Here is a 19,679-nt window from a genome sequence, read left to right on the forward strand (position 1 = left end):
ATGTGAATTTATCTTTAGTTAAAAACTAAAATAAAACCTTTATAAACAAAATAAATAAATAAATAAGAATTCACAAAATTTTGACATCTATTTAAAGAGGCATTGGATCCGGTTTTAATGGAAGACATATCAGATAATATCTCTTTTTGGATTAGATTTATACCTTTTTTTAGTAAAATAAATTAGATTTATGATTTTAAAGAATAAATTTCAAAAAATGGTCAGCTAAAACTCACACTAAATATGAAAAAAACTCATTTTATGTATAAACACATCTTAATTTAGCATGTCTGCACTAAATAAAAACTGGATCAAATCTATTTTTGAACTAAGCTAAGTTTAAAAATCTTATCTCAAACAAGATAAGGAGAAAACATTTAAACTCTCAAAAAGTTCAAGCACTTTCAATAGCTTCATATATACACAAAAAGCAGCTTCAATAAATCAAAACAAATTTGAGATCAACTAGTTATATTCGCAAGAGTTTTATACTAAACATGACAACTTTACAAAGATCAGCAGTTTCATTCCGACGCCAAGGATCTTCAGGTCGAATATGGGGTGATCAATTCGTTTTAAATCAAAAAGGTGGAGAAACTCTTCAAAATCAAGAACATTCCACTAAAAATAGTAATGATCCTGAAGATAACATTCAAATACAAAAATCAAGTTCTTCATCTTCTTCTTATTCATCACCTTCTTCTTATTTTTCTGAAAGACGTCGAGAACCAAACATTTCATCTCCTACACGAAGCAAGCCTGGTTGTGGGTTATCATTGTTTTTTCGACAATGTATCGGTTCTTCAGCTCATACATAATTTTTGTTTTCCTATATCTATAAATTGATGTTTGACATAAATATGCAAACATTTTTTCTTTGTTACATAAATTTCATCACAATTTTATGATTTTTATTCTAATGCTTCGATATTCCATGCCTTAAGAAATATATGACTAAACCTTAATTAATTAACTCGTTACTTAGAAAAAGGGGCTAGTGTGTTTAGTTTGGAACTAAACCAAACTCGTTTGGTCTAGAGGGCGTAATGATTAAAAAAGGCCCAATATATATGGGATATTATTCAGTGGGCTTAAAGTTTTGATGTAGGCCCAATAAATATTTGAGTTCCCGGCGGAAATAAAAACAGAAGAATAGTAGTAGTCCACCCCACCAGTAGCCGCAAAACGCAGAGAGAGTGAAACGTACCTTCTCCGCCTCCATATTCGATAATTCTCCGCGCGTCTTTGCAGCGATTCCTTGGCAATTCACTGACTCCTTCGAGCGTGCGTTGCAGCTCTCGTCTCATTTCATCGCAATTCATCTCCAGTCTCGGTTAATTTCCTCTGTTTGCCGATGATCAGAGTGCTTCTTCCCGAATCTATCCTCGTCTCGGAGATCTGAGAACCTGATTTCGTTTATTATCCAAAGTCCCATAAACCAGGTCTCGGGGAATGATTTTGACTCCCTCAACTTCAGATTTCGATAATTATATGATTTTTTTTTTCTGTTTTTAAATTTGAATTTGATAATTTGCAGCCATGAAGCGGATACGAGACGGCTCCGGGTCTCAATTTCGACGCACTTTGGGCTCTTCTCGAGGCGAATTGTGAGTTTCTCTTTACATTTTATTTTCCTTGTTTTGTTTGCATGGAGAGGTGAAGTTTGTTGATAGGAATGATTTGAGTAATTAATTGGTGTAGATATGGACAATCTCCGGTCCCTGGCAGTGGTGACACTGAAGAAGAAGGAAGAGGAGAGGGAGGGAGAATCGCTAGTGGAGACGTTACCTCTCAGAATGTTAAGGATGCCTTGTCGTACCTCCAGGATGTTAAGGACATGTTTCATGATCAACGGGAGACATATGACAGGTTTCTTGAGGTTATGAAAGATTTTAAAGCTCTAAGGTGACGTCTTTCAGGTTTATATTTTGAGCTTTGAGGTTGTAAATTTAGCAGTCGGTCTCAAATTATTTCCCACTCTTGGATTTGCAGGATCGACACACGCGGTGTGATTGCCCGAGTTAAGGAGTTGTTCAAGGGTCATAACCATTTGATATACGGTTTTAATACCTTCTTGCCTAAGGGATTTGAAATTACGCTTATTGAGGAAGACGAATCCCCGCCTAAGAAGACTGTAGATTTTGAAGAAGCTATTAATTTTGTGAATAAAATTAAGGTATTCTCGGAAAGTTTGCTTTTACCCTTCTCTTCTGAAGTATCATTACACCTAGTTTCTCAATGTACTACTTTCTTTATTGTCACTGCAGACGCGATTCAAGCACGATGAACACGTCTATAAATCTTTCTTGGGTATCTTGAATTTGTACCGAAAGGAGAAGAAGGGAATTAGTGAGGTTTACAATGAGGTAATATTCTTCATCCCACCTGTTATGCCACTTCAAAGTTTTATCACACATTTTCTGACACTCGATGTGTGCGCTTTAGGTATCTATCCTTTTTGAGGGTCACTCGGATTTGCTTGAAGAGTTTACTAGGTTTTTGCCAGCGTCTTTGCCATCTCATTCAGCAGCGCAGCATAGCCGGAGTCAGGCCCAACGCTACAATGACCCAAGATCAGGCCCTCCCCTAATTCGTCAAATGCAAGTGGAGAAGGTATGCCAGTGGTTTCATATTTTTATTTGTTCTGTTTATTTTTTTTGGGCAGGTATCTCAATTTTATGCCTTGTACATCTTTTTATCACCAGGAACACCGACGAGAAAGGGCTGTTGCTTCCCGCAGTGATTATAGTGCTGATCATAATGACCTTTGTGATGATAAAACGATGGTCAAGATGCAAAGAGAGCAGCGGAAGCGTGCTGATAAGGAGAACAGAGAAAGGAGAGGCCGTGTTCTGGACGACAGAGAAGCAGATCAAGATAATTTGCACCATTTCCCAGAGATAAGAAAGTCTTCGAGAAGAGCGGAATGTCCTGAAGCATACTCTGGTTCTGCTTCGCATTCTGAGAAAGACAATTTGAAAAGTAAGCTAACTATTGTCAGACATGTTTATTTACTCGGTTCTTATTCTATATTCTAGGGTCCGTCGACATCTTAACTCTTTCTCTTCAAGGGAGAACGTATTTTCCAGTTTTTGCCGCCTGGTGTTTTTTATATGGTGCAAACAATCTGTTTTTGATTTCTAAGATGTTTACATCCTTTGTGCTAGGTATGTACAACCAAGCATTTGTTTTCTGTGAGAAAGTTAAGGAGAGATTATGCAGCCAGGATGATTATCAAACATTCTTGAAGTGCCTCAATTTATTTAGCAATGGAATAATCCAAACGAAGGAACTGCAGAATATGGTATTGCGAATTTCTTTGGTATTGTGATTAGGGGTTGACCTTGGGTAACTTTCACCAACTTGTATAAATTCCCATTCATTGCGTTTCAGGTTTCTGATCTTCTTGGGAAATACCCTGATCTCATGGATGAGTTCAGTCAGTTCTTTGAGCGTTGTGAAAGTATTGGTATTCAAAATACCCACTTTGACTTTTTAGTAATTATCTGTAGTCTTCTTTCTGACTGTCATCCTTTATTGCAGATGGATTTCAACACCTTGCTGGTGCTATGAGCAAAAGTATGCTGCTATTTTACTCTTCGGCTATGAATAATATCGCATCTTGCCTTCCTACTCTGTAAGATCATCACTGACATTGCTGGTACACATGATGCAGAATCATTTAGTAGCGAAGAACAGGCATCCAGGTCAATGGAGGTGGAAGAAAAGGAAAGAGAACACAAGCCTGACCTCGAGGTTGTTAATGAAACAGAGCAATATAAGGAGGAGTACGTGGGAAAATCTATTCAAGAGCTTGATCTATCTAATTGCGAGTGTTGCACTCCTAGCTACCGACTACTGCCTTCGGATGTAATTAGATTTTCTACTTCAAGTTTCATTGTGAGCATGTTCATTGGATGATTTCTTACATGTTATAATCTGATTTGCAGTATCCGGTACGAACTGCCAGTCAGAGGTCGGAGCTAGGAGCTGAGGTTTTAAATGATCGCTGGGTGTCTGTCACTTCAGGAAGTGAAGATTATTCTTTTAAGCACATGCGCAGAAACCCATATGAAGAGATCTTGTTCAGATGCGAAGATGATAGGTATATATATATATATATATATATATATATATCTCTGACAATATATATTTTGTAGTTTGAAGTAATTGGTCTATTTAAGTTAATTACTGCTTATAACAGATTTGAGTTGGACATGCTTTTGGAATCTGTGAGCTCTGCGGCCAGAACTGCTGAAAATTTGTTGAACATCATCACAGAGAAGAAAATAGCTTTCTCTGGCTCCTTCAGGATCGAAGATCACTTCACGGGTCTGTATGCTTTTCTGGAACCTGTAGCTCCTTGTTATATATTTTCTCTCTTCCCCATATATTTGGATCTTACCATTGCTTTTCTTATTGACATTTTTGCAGCCCTGAACTTAAGGTGTATTGAGCGACTTTATGGCGAGCATGGTCTTGACGTGATAGACATATTACATAAGAATCCAGCCACTGCACTTCCTGTAATCTTAACTCGTTTGAAGCAGAAACAAGATGAATGGAAAAATGCCGTGATGATTTTGATAAGATCTGGGCAAAGGTATATGCGGAAAACCATTACAAATCACTTGATCATCGCAGTTTCTACTTCAAGCAACAAGATTCAAAGAACTCGAGTGCAAAATGTAAGTAGACTTGTGGATATTGTCAAGTTGTAAGCAAACTTATTTTGTCACGTTTAATTGTTTACAATCAGCTGGCAGTGCTCCATTCTTGCTTTCACTTTTTCTTCTCATTGTTTTCCGTTTCTTATTCTTGTTTTGTGAACCAGCATTGGTGGCTGAAATTAAGGAGCTTAAAGAGAAGAGTCAGAATGAGGATGATATTCTGCTGTCTATTTCTGCTGGTTACAGGCAACCCATAAATCCTAATCTTGACTACGAGTATTTCAGCCGAGATATGCATGAAGACCTGTACAAACTAGTCCATTTTTCATGCGAGGAGTTATGCTCTACAAAAGAACAGCTCAGCAAAGTTCTGAGGCTTTGGGAAAATTTCCTTGAGCCAGTGCTGGGCGTTCCTCCCAGGGCCAAGGGCACAGATCCTGTTGAAGATGTTCCCAAGACTCTTGATGTGAATCACAGCACTTCGACTAATGAGGAGGCTAATGGGAGTTGTGGAGCAGACACAGCAACGCTAGCTTCCAGGAAACTAATATCTGTTGCCAACGGAGATCAGAATGCTTCGTCTGGGGCATCCAATCTTGGTGAGATTGGTTTGTTAAATAAGGATTCGACAGGGAAAGAAGATCTTCAAGATGCTGATACAGCCAACGGAGATGGTGTTACCTCTTCTGCTGTAAAACTCCAAAAAGAACATGAGACTGGAAATAGAGCTGATCAAAGATCTGTAATGCCGATCCCAATGGATATCAACGAAAGAGCATCCACCTCGAATTTATCAACCCCAAGTGGAGAAAACAATCATGGTGTACTAGAAAAGGAAGATCTGGCAGGTACGTGTCAGATTTCAACTTTTTTTTTTCTGCTGTTTATCTATCTCTATTGACTTTTATTACTTTTACAATCAAGGCTCACATGAGATTCAAGCCAAACCAAGCAGCACTTTGAGTGATATTCATCACATTAAAACTTCTCCTTCGACCCAGGTACTACACTCAATTGCTCGTTGCAACTTTGAATATATAGTTACTATTGCCCAGACGTTTCCATGGCTTAGGGATGTACCCATTGAGTATTACAAGACTTCCTATGGGACCTGATGGTGGAAAAAAACTAAATTGTTTTATTTTTATGTATTGTGCTTTGTGGATCCATCTGATCATCCTAAACTGTTCTTATCGTTTTATTAGGCTGGTGATGGTGGCAAATCAATAGCTTTGGCAAGTGGAATAAGATCAGATTCTTCTACGGATAATATGAATTCTGATGAACCCGAATGTCCGCTCACAATTGAGAAGGAGGAAGGAGAACTCTCACCTAATGGTGATTTCGACGACAACGTTGGTCTTCATGAAGATCTTGGGGTGAAGTCCACTTCTAAACCAGAAAATTTAGCAGATGCTGAAGTAGAGAATGAGGATGAGAATAGTGAAAATGCTTCAGAGGGTGGTGAAGAATGTTCACATGATGAAAATAGAGAGGAGGAATCTGGTGAGCATGAGGAAGTGGACTCGCAGAGCTTAGCAGGAGACACTGAGCTGCTTCGCCAGTCCGAACGTGTTCTGTTGTCTGCCAGACCTCTTTCAAAGCATGTAGCAGCGGTTTTACGCGACTGGAGGACTAAAGATATCCGAGTTTTCTATGGGAATGACGACTTTTATGTCCTCTTTAGGCTTCATCAAGTGAGTGCATCGTTTGATATGGTTGCTTGCACCAAATTATTGACTAAATATTCTTCTCTCTAACAAAAATAGTGAAAGTGCGTTTTCAGATTCTTTATGAGAGGATTTTGTCTGCGAAAAGGAATTGCTCAGGCGATGAACTGAAATCGAAAAACTCAAAGGATACCGATTCGCTAGATCCTTATGCGAGGTACCTTCCTTTGTACAAACATACCAGCCTATTATAAGATTATCCAATACAGTGTTTTCCTGTTAAAATAAAAAAGAGGATCTGATGTGTATGTTGTACTACAGGTTTATGAAGGGATTGTATGGTTTGCTTGATGGATCAGTTGAAAATACCAAGTTTGAGGATGAGTGCAGAGCTATTTTCGGAAATCAATCATATGTGTTATTCACGCTGAACAAAGTGATATACAAATTGGTTAAACAGGTTTGACTGGCACTAGTGGTTTAAGAGTAAGATTTTTTTTAATTTTACTTTGCTTATGATTGTTGTGATTGTTATCCATGTGTAGCTTCAAGCTGTTGTAGCTGATGAGATGGACAACAAGCTAATTCAGTTGTACGAGTATGAGAAATCCCGGAAACCTGGAAGGGTTATTGATTCTGTGTATTATGAAAATGCGAGGGTCCTCGTTCACGACGAAAATGTTTACCGGTTGGAATGTGTATGACTCTCTTATCTCTCTCCCCCGGTCTTCATACATCAATGTGGTGTCAATTGGAACTTAAATTCCCCTTTTTAATATATATATAATTCATATGCAGTCATCCTCGCCATCTCGTTTATCGATCCAACTTATGGACAACATAGTCGAAAAACCAGAACCATATGCAGTTTCTATGGATCCCATGTTTGCAAGTTACTTGCAAACTGAATTTCTTTCCACCTCGCGAGAGAAAAAAGAGGAGGGACATAACATTGTGTTGCGAAGGTATCTTTTTATCTTCATTGTTCTATATCTTTATGTATAGGTGGTTTTTTCCTTTCATCTTCTAATCGAAATCTCTTTTGGACAATTTTCTTGGCAGGAACCGGCGTCCATACTCGGGCTTGGATGATCTTGCAGCACTCTGTAAAGCCATGGAAGGTGTTGAAGTAGTAAATGGCTTGGAGTGCAAGATGTCTTGCTCTTCTTACAAGGTAACTCGATTTTCAGTCTCAAACATTCTCGACCCAATCCACTTCTTATATACTGATTGCAACCGGTTTAATCTTTCTATATGCAAAAGCTATCTCTACCTCAGTATTCTGTTGAGCAACCAATTTAGTATATATGCATCTCTTGTAGGTTTCGTACGTGTTGGACACAGAGGATTTCTTCCACAGGAAGAAGAAGAAGAAAAAGAAGATCGAACACATATCGCAGCAGCGTAGCAAAGATAGAGTAGAAAGGTTCCATAGGTTTCTCTCAGCTTCAAGATGACAATAACGAAGCTCCCTCTTGTGTACTCTTACTCCAACAGCACACAGGATCGAAGGTAATACCGAGAAAGTTAATTCCCAAATCTAGTCGTCCAAATATCTTAGTTTCCTGATTATAAGATGACATTCACAAAGTAAAGAAGGAAACAATAAGATGTTACAAATGTGTAATCTTGTATTTGGGTTTTAGGTTTCAAGTGGCAAGTCTGTAGTGTGTATACTTTTTGCGGAGATTGTTGTTGTTGTAAATATGGCAACACAATTGAAGATGTGAATGAACAACTTACATAATTAGACAATTACAAATTCAATCTCGGATTAAAACTACTTTTGACAGATTTATTTTTAGATTAGCTGAATTCAAATTTGAATTAGGCATTGAAAAGTATATTAAGGTATATCAAGGATTGATCGTGGATGTCGATTGAATCGAAGTTGTATTTTGAAAGATCTAATTATCTTGATTCATCTTGAATATGAAAAAAAAATGACAAAAGAAACAAAGATGAACATAGAGATTTCAATCAAATCGAGGACCCCCATGCATGAAAAAGAGAGATAATCAAATAGGATACGCAATAAAATATAAAGAAAATAAAGGGAATTCTCTAATGCAAATGCTTACGAAGACGCAATCAGGATAAACAATCATCAAGAGGCAATGAGGAAGTGTTTTCACTGCTTTGAAACAATCTCTTGACTAAGCTGTTCATCTGATATCTGCTAATCTCACTCATCCCGACACCTAAACCTAAGGCCGTTTTCTTCGGATATAAATGTCTCATTCGGTTGAGCTTTCTGATGGTCGGACACATCAATAATTAATTATATCTCATCATATCAATGTTAGAGTAACGAATTTTCATATACTTTTCCATATCAACACGTTAAAGAACCTTGTACTATTTCATAGTTATATTATATACTTGGGGTGCTCTTTTATGCTATCGAACGAATGAGCAAACATATATAAAGAGAAATGAATTAAACGTATGTATGCATGGTTATGGGAATATAGCAAAACGAACCTTCAAGTCAGGCCGGTTCTTATCCATGGCAACATGGGCATTTGTCAGGGGTCTATGGATCCACAAATTTTTTTTAATATTATTTTATAAGTTATAAAAATCTATTTCACTATATTAGTTTATTAAATAGTTGGTGAAATTATAATAAAAAGGTCCATAATAAGTTAAACATAATACAAAGACAAAAAAAACAAATTATGTATGATTTACCATTCTGAATTTTCTAATTTACAAAGCCTAATTTTCATATAAACCTATTTTCTAAAAAAAAAGTTCTTTTAATACCAAAAGGTTCTTGTGGTTTAATTTTTCAAAAATGCAATGAGAAATGTTAGATGAAAATGTATGTAAAAGGGTCCATGTTTTATGTTTTGCCCAAGGTTATTAAATTGTTTAAGACGACACTGCTTTAAGTGTTGGATTCATGTTAAATACGGCCTCGGGGTCGACTCGCACTGGCCACCAGAAAATTTACATGCGGACTTACTCTAGCGCCCGAGACCGAAGACCGTTGCCTGGCCATAATCCACCCTTAGGTGTGCATCCGCGCCGCTAAAGGGTTCGGTCTCTACTCTGGACCACCACAGTGGAGCGAAAACACTCAGTTATCAAAAAAAAAAAGTGTTGGATTCATGTTGGCGTTGATAGTCATAACTATTAATCATTTGGACGTACTTTACTTTTTCTGTAAATTATAAAACCTAGAACGTATTGATAAGTTCATAATAAGAAGGAATGTATAAAACTTTATATATGTAATAAGTTGCTTTAGCAACAACAATGTAAACTGGTACGAATCTTAACAATTAGACAAAAAAAAAGATGTGATATCTAAAATTTCCCTTAGAATTAGATGTTATGTTAGGAAGTTTTCTTATATATAGAAACTAGTTGAAGAAAGTTTGGACTCTGTAGATTTGGAAAGTTTATTATTGAAGTAACTAGCAATCAATGTTTGATGCTTCCAAGGAAAGTACATTTTAAAAATTATCTTCCATTATAGGAATATCAATTATTCATGCTTTAAACGAAATTAATTCAACCGATGAATGTGACTTTGCTTCAGGGAAACAAAATATTTACATACATCTAAGGATTTTGATCATGGATATAGAACCCAATACTATTTTCCGAGATTTTTGTTTTTTCATGATTCAACCGTTTCATAGACTACAAATTAATGAAACATAATTTAGGTATAAAGGCTTATAATCAGTCACTTGATCTTTTCATAGTTTAATTTACAAGAGAATGGTTATTTGTGGGTCAAAATTTTAAAATCCAAAATGAATATTTACATCAAACAAAACGAAAACCATGAAACATTCAAGTGAAAGGTATGCGTATATATAATTTGAATGACGTAAGAAAATAATGAAAAGTAAACCATTTTTATTATATTGTTGAAATGATTAGATAAACAAAATAATCAAATACATTTATTTTTCAATAGGGAACTTCTTATCACAGATGGTAGTGAAGAAATCAAGAGGGTAAGCTTTGCCAGGGAAAGCAAGCAAGTAGCAACCATCAGGAAGTGTTCTAACAGCAGTGCAACATTCTTTTGATAGCCATCTTATATCTCCATCTGTCGCTATTCTCAACGCATAGTAACATCCATCCTCATTATCTAACGCCTTTGGCGGACAATATTCCGCATCCGCTTCTGTTTCACGGACCATTGGTGCCGAGATTAGGGCCACCAATAAGAATATCACTTTTTTTTGTTTCATATTCATTTTTTGGGGTTGGATTGCGTAGCGGTAGCGCTAATGAGATCTTTGCTTCTGTGACTTAACAGAAATGAGTTTGTATATCACCTACTCACTTGCTTTTCTTATATATTAAGACTTTTTGAGACGTGTGAAGAAAGTTTGACTAAAAGATTTGGAAAGTGTATATATTTGTTCGACCCCGTAGCGTATTCACAATCATTTTGTGTATCGTTTACGTGATACTCTCAAGGATATTATGTTTATGTTATTATGTTTCATTCTTCCAGTATCATCAAGTCATTAGTTATTTAACAGTATTTTACTAATTTTATATTTTGTTGATTCCCCTCTTTTGTAAGACAAGACACTAAAGCCCAAAAATGGAGATTTGTTTTTTTTTTTACTAACACAATTCAAAATAAAATAAACGAGGTCTTTTGTTCTCAATTTTCTTACAACCCCCAAAGACATTATTATGAATACAACAACAAAGAGATATTACAAGAACGAAAAAGAGAGCAGATAATAAATAACTCGTAGCAACAAATTTAATATGAGATTTGAGTGTCTGACTGAAATCCATCTCAGTTCAAAAGCGACTTGGTGATAAATCAAGTCTCAGTTCTTGACAGTGGTGACATGTTTGAGGAGCATATCCACAACATCATTGGAAATCCTGGAAGCTTCGTTCTTGAGCTGCTCGATTTTGGCATCAGTCTCTTGCTCCAGCCTCTTCACATTCGCACCCGAGTCTCCACTTGTCTATGAGGAGAAAATTATTTAGAAAGAAGAAGAAGAAAAGGGGACACTAGATTGTCTCTGATGTGTTACCTCCTCAAGTTTCCTCTGGAAGTCTTGCTCAGTTTTAGCCTTGTACTCGGCAATCTCTTTCTCAGCTTCTTCCTTGGCTTGCTTCAGCCTAGCCATCTTTGCTGCAACACAAGAAACACAGATAGTGAATCAGTTCCTATATTAAAAAAGCTCCAGAACCAAAAGAAAGAAGAAGTTTAGAGAAATAACCGGTCCTGGCAGCATTGACAATGTGTTGAGCTTCTTGTTCAGCAGCAAGCAACTGCTGGATTCCACATCCTCCTCTGCTCGATTCCATCTCCTTCTTTTTTTTATCCTACCAAACAAAAAAGAAGTGATCATTAGATAAAATCGAGGTGTGTGGATCAACCAACAACACATACACAAGCAACTAAAGTCTTAAGGACAGTCATTGTCTCTCTATGTTAAAATCTAGCACCATTCCAAGTACAAAAACAAACGATCAGAAGCAAATTAGATCTAAAATCTAATCCTGTGGACGGATGATCAACGAATCCATGTAGAAGTCAAATACAACCGATGGGATTACTTGTCGATTTTCCTACCACTCTATGAATGTTGTTCACAAGTAAACAAAAAATACATTTCGACTTCCGACTGAAAACACCGATCTCATTGTAGACGAGATGTAGAGAGAGAGAGAGAGAAGCATACCTTTTGCGCTTTGGCTAGGAGGAGCGAGATGTACACAATACACAATCAATCAAGCAAATCGGAATCGGAGAAAGGATATCTGATCACACACGTTTAATAAATCTACCGACAGGCAGCTAGTGGGCTAACGTTAATTGAACTAAAAGCCCCCACGTTTAAATGGGCCACACTTACATTAAGACACAATTGAATGAGCATTATATACCCATTTTCTTATAATAAAACCCAAAACGATTATTATATTATATTTAATTTAATAATTGTTTGTTTCTCCTCTCTTATTACACATCCAAACAAACAAATATTCTCTCCGTCTCTGGTAAACCATCCACGTTTATGAATACGATATCACACAACAGTCTTTCATCTCTCTCTCTCTCTGCATCGATGGAGACGGATACTAGCGCCGGTTTCAGCTACCTCGGCCACACTTTCAGCAACTTGAGCCTCAACGACCACTCCTCCTCCGCTTTCAGCGACTGCAACAGCGACAGATCCGGCGAATTCCCCACCCCTTCTTCCCTGAGCCGACGCCTCCTCCTCTCCTCCGCCACCGACAACTCCGACGACCTCATCCCCCATCTGGTCGCCCTCCTCTCCTCCTCGATCGAGAACCAGAAGCAAGCGGCGATGGAGATCAGGCTCCTCTCCAAGCACAAACCCGAGAACCGCATCAAAATCGCCGAGGCCGGCGCCATCAAGCCGCTCGTCTCCCTCATCTCCTCTTCCGACCCTCTGCTCCAGGAGTACGGCGTCACCGCCATCCTCAACCTCTCCCTCTGCGACGAGAACAAGGACCTCATCGCTTCCTCCGGCGCCGTCAAGCCCCTCGTAAGGGCGTTAAAGATGGGAACTCCCACGGCTAAGGAGAACTCCGCGTGCGCCCTCCTCCGCCTCTCCCAGCTCGAGGATAACAAAATCGCGATCGGGAGATCGGGAGCGATTCCTCTTCTGGTTAACCTCCTGGAGACGGGAGGGTTCAGGGCGAAGAAGGACGCGTCGACGGCTCTCTACTCCCTCTGCTCGGCTAAGGAGAACAAGATCAGAGCCGTGGAGTCTGGAATCATGAAGCCTCTCGTGGAGCTGATGGCGGATTTCGGATCCAACATGGTGGACAAATCGGCGTTCGTGATGAGCCTGCTGATGTCGGTGCCGGAATCGAAGGCGGCGGTTGTGGAGGAGGGGGGAGTGCCGGTGCTGGTGGAGATCGTGGAGGACGGGACGCAGAGGCAGAAAGAGATGGCTGTCTCGATACTGCTTCAGATTTGCGAGGAGAGTGTCGTGTATCGAACCATGGTGGCTCGGGAAGGAGCGATTCCTCCGCTTGTGGCGCTCTCTCAGGCGGGAGGAACTAGTCGAGCCAAGCACAAGGCCGAGGCTTTGATTGAGCTTTTGAGACAACCTAGATCCCATTCCTACTAACGGTGGATGATCGTCGCAGCTGTGAGCCTTTTTTTTTTTTTTTTTACTTTGTACAAACAACCGCAAAAGGGAAATAGATAAATAACTGTAAATTAAATGTTTGTTTCCCTCTGTAATTTATCTTCTTGAGATTGTTTGTTTTTGTGATCCAGTTGATAAATATCAGGTTTCGTTTTTACCATCTTCACATCCAGAGCTTTTGAATGTATGTAAAAAAGCATTTAAATTATTTCATCTTTGAGAACAATTGACCTGAAATTTCAACAGGCTGTGGACAGAGCAAATGAGATATCAGCATAACATGTTCCATCTTCATATGCAACAACCTTGTTCTTGTTGAGTATGGTTTGGACAATTATTAGTTAGCCCTTGCATGTGTGGACTAATGGTTTTAATAAACAAATAAGACCGTATAACGAGGAAACGTTGATAATGTTTTCAAGTTGAGAAAAAAACATTATCACTAGGACAACGTACTGAACCGAATATAAGCAAAAGATAGACATGTTCTTGGGGGCAGGGGACAGAGCAGAAGAGAGAGAAGAACACGTTCCATCATCATGTTGACACATACTACTAGCATATCAAAGACACGATCCCAGAAATTAGCTAACAGAAATATATAATTAATTAGTTGAACATGATGATTCTTCTCTTCTTCTAGCCGCCTGCAATCTCTTTCGTTTGACCCTCTGGTTTCGCATCGAGTTAAGAAGAAAAGAAACACACAAGACCTCTGGTTAGCATCTTAAGATCCATTTATTTTAAAAAGAAAAGCTAGAATCTATATTTCTTTTAAGATAACTCACCTGGGAGGTTGATGGCATGGTTAGCTTGTGCATCAGCAACAGAATTGAACTCCTATACATATAGCACACGGCTAACCATTAATTATCATCTTCACTTCCAAATTCCAATTACACAAACAAACTAAGTGGCTTTATTACCCTGTCAATGTGTTGGATGTGGAATGATTTAAACTGCTTCATAAGCTCCTTGGCCTGTTTACAAAGCTCAGCCATTTTCGGGTGTTTGGTTTTCCATATATCTTGAACCTGCCTCCCAAATCAGTTATAGATACTTTTGGAACCAAAAATAAAATAAAAGAAGGATTGAAGCAAGAGTCTATATATGGACCTGCATACAGACAAGCATTGAGTCTCCTTGGACGCGCACATTCTTAAAGCCTTTGTGAAGAGCAGACTTGAGACCAAGAAGGAGAGCTCGATACTCTGCAACGTTGTTAGTAGCAGTCCCCACACCCTCGCGCAAATAGAAGAGCACACTGTTGTCATGTGAAGCACGGAGAACAGCTCCAGCACCAGCTTTCCCAGGGTTTCCTTTGGAAGCCCCGTCAAACTCGATGTTACATGAATCCTGAGAGGTTCAAGTAAATAGATTCCGATTACTATTTTTGAAAACAAAAGAAAAAAAAAACATTTTTGTTGGGAGAAAGGTATTACATTTTGAAGTATGGGACGGCGAGTCAACTGACTGGAAGGAACAGCAAGGCGAGGAACCATGCCGCCGCTGCTATTTTCAGTCTTAAGATGCTTTTGTGGATGACTCGAGGAGGGTGATTCATCAGTTTCCTGAAAGATCATGACAGGTAACAAGACACTTTTACAATCTATCTCTCACATTGTTATATGGGTAAATGAAATGAATCATGAGTCTGGTGGTTACCATTTGTTGCAATAATCTCTTAGGCTGGGAAGGTTTGTCGAGAGAGTCTCCTTGGGAAGAAGAAGAAGATGGTTGCTGAAACGAGAGCAAAAGTATATGATATGTCTCTGCACTAATGAAGTGGTAAACAAAGATGAAGATTATATATAAAGAACCTGAAGAGGGCAAGGAATGAGTTTGCCAAAGACAGAATCATCTTTGAGATGAGTAGCGTTGACAGAGAAGAGAGCGTTCTTAAGGCCAAAAGAGGATATGAAGTCTTGTGCTCCTTGTGGCCAACCATATCCTTTGTACACACTCATCGCTGGATCTGATACCTGAACAACCACAATCCATAGTATTCTAGCATATTATCAAGTGATGTTTTTGAGTCGATTTAAGGGAAAAAAATAAATAAAAAAAGAGAGTGAGAGTGAAATGAGAGATTACAGAAGAGGAAGCTTGTTGCTGGCATTCGCTAAAGCTTCGATACACACCAACGATGTCTCCCTTACGAACAACGTAAAACGCGTCCTTCTCATCCCCCCCCATCGCCGAACCCATTTTTGATCCTAGAAAATCCCACCCTAAATTCCTCCACTTTATAGAACCCTAAAAACCTCTCTACTCAAACAAGGGGAAATTAATTCATACCCCCGCCCTCTGGACGTTTCGTTCCTGTAGTTTACCAATATGGGCCTTTTAGTGGGTCTTCTTTGTCTCCTCTATTTCATGGGCCTTGTACGTTTCCATATTCATAATCAGCACGTCCATTACCCGAATTCGGTTTAACATAGATATACAAGTACACACATGCATCAAACAGTTCGTGTGCATATTCCATGGCAACTATCACTATTCTACAACTGACGAGTTGTCCTTTTTTGTTTTTGTTTAGAGGAAAAAGGCATTGCACATGAACTACTACAGAAACAATATTTTTAACTTTTAAGAAAAGAAACGCTAACAAATCTAACTTTTATTCCACACACACAACGCAGCCCCGTGATTTTTCACTTATGAAGCGACTGTGCCTCTCTGTCGCTATCGAAATCCATGGGACACTTAGTGGAGACCGGCAACGAAGGCGCAGCGAATCTCTTCGAGTAATACTGGTATGGAAACTCGTCTTCAAAGTGTCCCGTTTGCTTTCCATCGTCGAAATTTAAAGAGTAGCTCAACGGATCGTACCGGAATTTACCCTGTTCTGACCGGTTTGGACTGATTGCTACGCAATCACTGTTTCCAGCACATCCGCCGCAGCAGTGGTTACGTCCGAATCTGCGTATAAATGTCTTCCATCTAGGGCCAGCTACGAGCTCCGACCACTGCCTCGTCTTCCTCCACCCTCTAATCCACCACCGCTCCCCAGGCTCGAGCTTGTCGCCTGTTGTCCTGATCCGTCGCCACCACACAGATCTGCCACGAGAGGACGGCTGGGATGAGGCAAGGCAGGGCACAAGGAAACAGCAGCCTCTCTTTGCGAACAACGCCTCGTGCATTTCATCCGTAGCGTCCATTTCAGACATGGGCGACGTTTGTAGCCTCATCCTCTTAGATCCCATGTGATGTGACCCGACTCGAAACGGAAAAAATTCAGGATAAATCCTGATTCTCTCTCTCTATCTCTCTCTCTCTTCTTAGACTTAGATCTTTGTTCCTCTTCTTCTCATCACCAACTTGTAAAACCCTAGTTTTCAAGTTTCTCCATATAGCAAGAGATTGCCTTCACCAATCAAACGCGTCTCTTGAGCTGGCATAAAAACAGAGCATGAACCGGCATAACCGCTAACAGAGAAGTACCGGTTCTCACTAAACCCTTTGCTAGCTTTGGTCTGGGGGAGGTTCTATAAATAAGCTGACGTGGCTAACTCCCAATTGGTGCATCTAATTCATCGCATGTGAATGGTCTAACCAACTTCACCTAATCTTTTTAGCAAAATCAAATACATTTATGAAAAGCAAGCTTACTTGTGCCACAAGCAGAGGATAGCCTGTATTATTCTAGAAACTACTACATCATAATTGCTCAAAGGAAGAGTTTTGTAAATATTTAACTAAAACCAGCATAGAGGAGATTTTGTAAAAACAAAACTCGATAGAAAGTCTGCAAAAGAGAGATTCATAACGAGTTCAATCGGAAGAAGGATACCGGTCAACGGTGTTTTTAAGATCATGAAGCTGGGAGAGGACATATTCAAGCTTCTGGAAGCAGATTTCATTAGCTATCCTTGCGTTGTAGTCGCATTTCTCAAAGGGACGGTACTCGCAGGCGCTTTTGATCTCTTCCCTTAGTGTCACTTGAATATCCTGCCAAAATTTCACAACAAGTTCATGTTGTCATATGGATTTGCAATAATGTAAAAGCATATCTGTACATCCAAATGTTAGCTGAAAATTTGTGGTTAGCACAATCAAAGTAATCCTTAAGCAAGACTAGTGTGAAATGAGAGCCCGAATTGTTTTGTTGATCAACGAGATTATCAAAACAGATGAAATTAGAAATGAGCATTAATAATCTAGACTTGTGTCCCAAACAGGTAGCAGTAGAATCCAAAGGAAATATCAGAAGTTCACCATTCATAAACCTTAAAGCTCAACAAGACTCTATAAGGTGAAGTGAAGAAAAGAAGAAGAAGAGTAATGAACCTTGATGGATTGCATGAACTCTCGGCAATGGCTGTTGACGAAATCTTTCCTGGGCCCAGAAGGGCTCGCCAGCTCTTCCATCACTCCTCCAGCTATATCCAATACCCTTACCACTCTCTGCGCCCAGGCCCAGATTCAAATCAAATAAACTTCCAATTGTCCGAGATTTAAACTATATATAAATGCTTGTTCCATTGTCTGAGATTTAATCTACAAATCTCACCCTCTCTACATTCTGAAGGCGTTGCAACGAAGTGTTCTGCGTCTGCGGATCCATCCACGATTTCTCTACATGATATGAAACTGGAATTTTAATCACCAATAATTCCAAATCGGAGCAGTGGAGTACCTGAATGGCGCTTTGGAACACAGGAGAGGGAGACACGAGGAAACGTCGTTGGTAGAGACAGAACACGGAGAAATCGGATAATCAGACGGCGGGATGAAGAACCGCGACGGAGAGGAGAAGATAAAAAAGAAGTTTGTCACGTTAAAACGGCACGAATTCTACTTCGTAACTTGTAGAACAGCACGCACTTAAAGTATTGAATTACGGAAACACCCCCTCCGTTCAGATAGAGTATTTGTGATAACCAGCTTCCCTCTTTTTTATCAACGGATTAAAAGAAAAAACGAAACCAACACAAGAACAGAAGAAAGCTCATCCTTAAAGGGCCAAGCTTCCTCTGGTGACTACAATCAATGGCTCACTTCATAGACCTTAACACTCTCACCAACACTTTACTCTCGATATCTAAACTACGTGAGACTCGGAAAATCGTAAAATCGAGCGGGTTTGTTTGTAGGAAAACCACCACAGATGACTCGGTACAGCTTCCAAGACGGATGATGACACTTGGATTTGCTGTCTCCATAGCTCTGTCTGGAACTTTCGGCGGTGATAATGTTTCTTTGGCACAAGACAACAATGGGTTTTGGATCGATGGTCCTCTTCCAACTCCTCCTATTTACAACAGTAAGCAACCTTCTCTTGATGGAGAATCTGATAAGTTCGTCTTGGTTCTTGATTTCTTTGCTGAAGAGGATATTGACTTTGTCCTTAAACAAAATTCGAAACTTCAGAGCCGTACAACTTGCTCAGTTGACAAAATTTCGGTTTTGTTCTTCTTCCTCAGATATCGTGAACGAGCAGACAGGGACGAGGTCGTTCTTGAAGAAAGGAGTGTATGTAGCTGACATCGGGACCAAAGGAAGAACGTATAGAGTTAAAAAGTATGCTTTCGATCTGCTAGCTATGGAGGATTTGATCGGACCAGACACTTTAAACTATGTTAAAAAGTACTTGAGGCTTAAATCCACCTTCTTGTTCTACGATTTCGACAATCTCATCTCTGCTGCTGCCTCCCAAGACAAGCAGCCTCTCACTGATTTGGCCAACAGATTGTTCGACAACTTTGAAAAGGTATCACCACTAACACCAGTCTTCATCTGGTTTACTCTTATCCGAAGAGAGTGTTGATGTATTTTTTTTTTCTTTCTACACAGCTTGAAGATGCAGCTAAAACGAAGAACTTAGCCGAGACAGAATCGTGTTACAAAGATACAAAGTTTCTTCTTCAAGAGGTTATGACCAGAATGGCCTGAAGCCAGTTCAGTTTTCACTGGTTTACTTGCTGCTGAAGATCATTCATTCATGGTGGATAACACTCTATGATCATGAAATGTAATCTTGCATAAGTCAACACCAAAAGAAAACCTTAAAAGTTAATAAGAAAAATGTAATATTGGGATAATGATAATCTAGCCAACTCTCTTGTATGTATAAATGCTTGTTTTAAGCTGTTTGGATCAGTTTATCTCCCAACCCTTATATATAGTTTCTACACACATTAATGAATGAGAGTATACACATTGACATAAGTTACAAGAACATGTGTACATTGATGGAACAAACCACG

General features: G+C 39.2%; 7 protein-coding genes across 8 annotated transcripts; 3 read left to right on the forward strand and 4 right to left on the reverse strand.

Annotated features, from left to right (window-relative positions):
- The first annotated feature begins 1,153 nt into the window (after positions 1-1,153).
- Positions 1,154-8,107, forward strand: LOC111212934 (paired amphipathic helix protein Sin3-like 1). Its single transcript, XM_022714568.2, is given in 24 exon segments — positions 1,154-1,442; positions 1,538-1,607; positions 1,702-1,905; positions 1,993-2,176; positions 2,268-2,366; positions 2,446-2,613; positions 2,706-2,982; positions 3,168-3,304; positions 3,394-3,469; positions 3,544-3,579; positions 3,677-3,870; positions 3,951-4,105; positions 4,205-4,332; positions 4,435-4,563; positions 4,566-4,688; positions 4,835-5,518; positions 5,595-5,671; positions 5,876-6,367; positions 6,457-6,557; positions 6,662-6,800; positions 6,886-7,038; positions 7,139-7,305; positions 7,403-7,514; positions 7,663-8,107. Coding segments are annotated over 23 exon segments (4,038 nt in total). The 5' UTR covers positions 1,154-1,442; positions 1,538-1,539; the 3' UTR covers positions 7,798-8,107.
- Positions 8,108-10,958: 2,851 nt separating this feature from the next.
- Positions 10,959-12,188, reverse strand: LOC106433428 (V-type proton ATPase subunit G1-like). Of its 2 annotated transcripts, none has more exons than XM_048776292.1 (4): positions 12,025-12,188; positions 11,560-11,665; positions 11,371-11,471; positions 10,959-11,301 (listed from the first exon to the last, which is right to left on the reverse strand). In XM_048776292.1, exons 2-4 carry the CDS (start codon positions 11,645-11,647, stop codon positions 11,158-11,160), a joined length of 333 nt encoding a protein of 110 aa, XP_048632249.1. In that variant the 5' UTR covers positions 11,648-11,665; positions 12,025-12,188; the 3' UTR covers positions 10,959-11,157. The 2 variants fall into 2 exon arrangements, with proteins under 2 accessions (XP_048632249.1, XP_048632248.1); XM_048776291.1 differs by lacking the exon at positions 12,025-12,188 and adding an exon at positions 11,954-12,017.
- A 60-nt stretch (positions 12,189-12,248) lies between these two features.
- On the forward strand, positions 12,249-13,629 carry LOC111211384 (U-box domain-containing protein 4-like). Its single transcript, XM_022712430.2, has one exon. It carries the CDS (start codon positions 12,361-12,363, stop codon positions 13,444-13,446), a length of 1,086 nt encoding a protein of 361 aa, XP_022568151.2. The 5' UTR covers positions 12,249-12,360; the 3' UTR covers positions 13,447-13,629.
- Positions 13,630-13,859: 230 nt separating this feature from the next.
- Positions 13,860-15,793, reverse strand: LOC106433426. The gene is made up of 8 exons (XM_013874249.3): positions 15,562-15,793; positions 15,288-15,449; positions 15,133-15,207; positions 14,910-15,038; positions 14,584-14,823; positions 14,394-14,501; positions 14,256-14,307; positions 13,860-14,138 (listed from the first exon to the last, which is right to left on the reverse strand). Exons 1-8 carry the CDS (start codon positions 15,673-15,675, stop codon positions 14,107-14,109), a joined length of 912 nt encoding a protein of 303 aa, XP_013729703.2. The 5' UTR covers positions 15,676-15,793; the 3' UTR covers positions 13,860-14,106.
- Positions 15,794-15,925: 132 nt separating this feature from the next.
- On the reverse strand, positions 15,926-16,789 carry LOC106433427. Its single transcript, XM_013874250.3, has one exon. The coding sequence runs from the start codon at positions 16,674-16,676 to the stop codon at positions 16,125-16,127; it is 552 nt and encodes a 183-aa protein (XP_013729704.2). The 5' UTR covers positions 16,677-16,789; the 3' UTR covers positions 15,926-16,124.
- A 252-nt stretch (positions 16,790-17,041) lies between these two features.
- On the reverse strand, positions 17,042-18,297 carry LOC106433429 (mediator of RNA polymerase II transcription subunit 11). Its single transcript, XM_013874257.3, has 4 exons — positions 18,110-18,297; positions 17,984-18,048; positions 17,761-17,877; positions 17,042-17,421 (listed from the first exon to the last, which is right to left on the reverse strand). The coding sequence occupies exons 2-4, from the start codon at positions 18,035-18,037 to the stop codon at positions 17,245-17,247; spliced, it is 348 nt and encodes a 115-aa protein (XP_013729711.2). The 5' UTR covers positions 18,038-18,048; positions 18,110-18,297; the 3' UTR covers positions 17,042-17,244.
- Positions 18,298-18,368: 71 nt separating this feature from the next.
- Positions 18,369-19,572, forward strand: LOC106433439 (photosynthetic NDH subunit of lumenal location 3, chloroplastic-like). The gene is made up of 3 exons (XM_013874270.2): positions 18,369-18,736; positions 18,897-19,183; positions 19,267-19,572. The coding sequence occupies exons 1-3, from the start codon at positions 18,463-18,465 to the stop codon at positions 19,363-19,365; spliced, it is 660 nt and encodes a 219-aa protein (XP_013729724.2). The 5' UTR covers positions 18,369-18,462; the 3' UTR covers positions 19,366-19,572.
- Positions 19,573-19,679: the final 107 nt, after the last annotated feature.

The sequence above is a fragment of the Brassica napus genome, chromosome A1 (assembly GCF_020379485.1).
Source record: "Brassica napus cultivar Da-Ae chromosome A1, Da-Ae, whole genome shotgun sequence".
Taxonomy (NCBI): Eukaryota; Viridiplantae; Streptophyta; class Magnoliopsida; order Brassicales; family Brassicaceae; genus Brassica; species Brassica napus.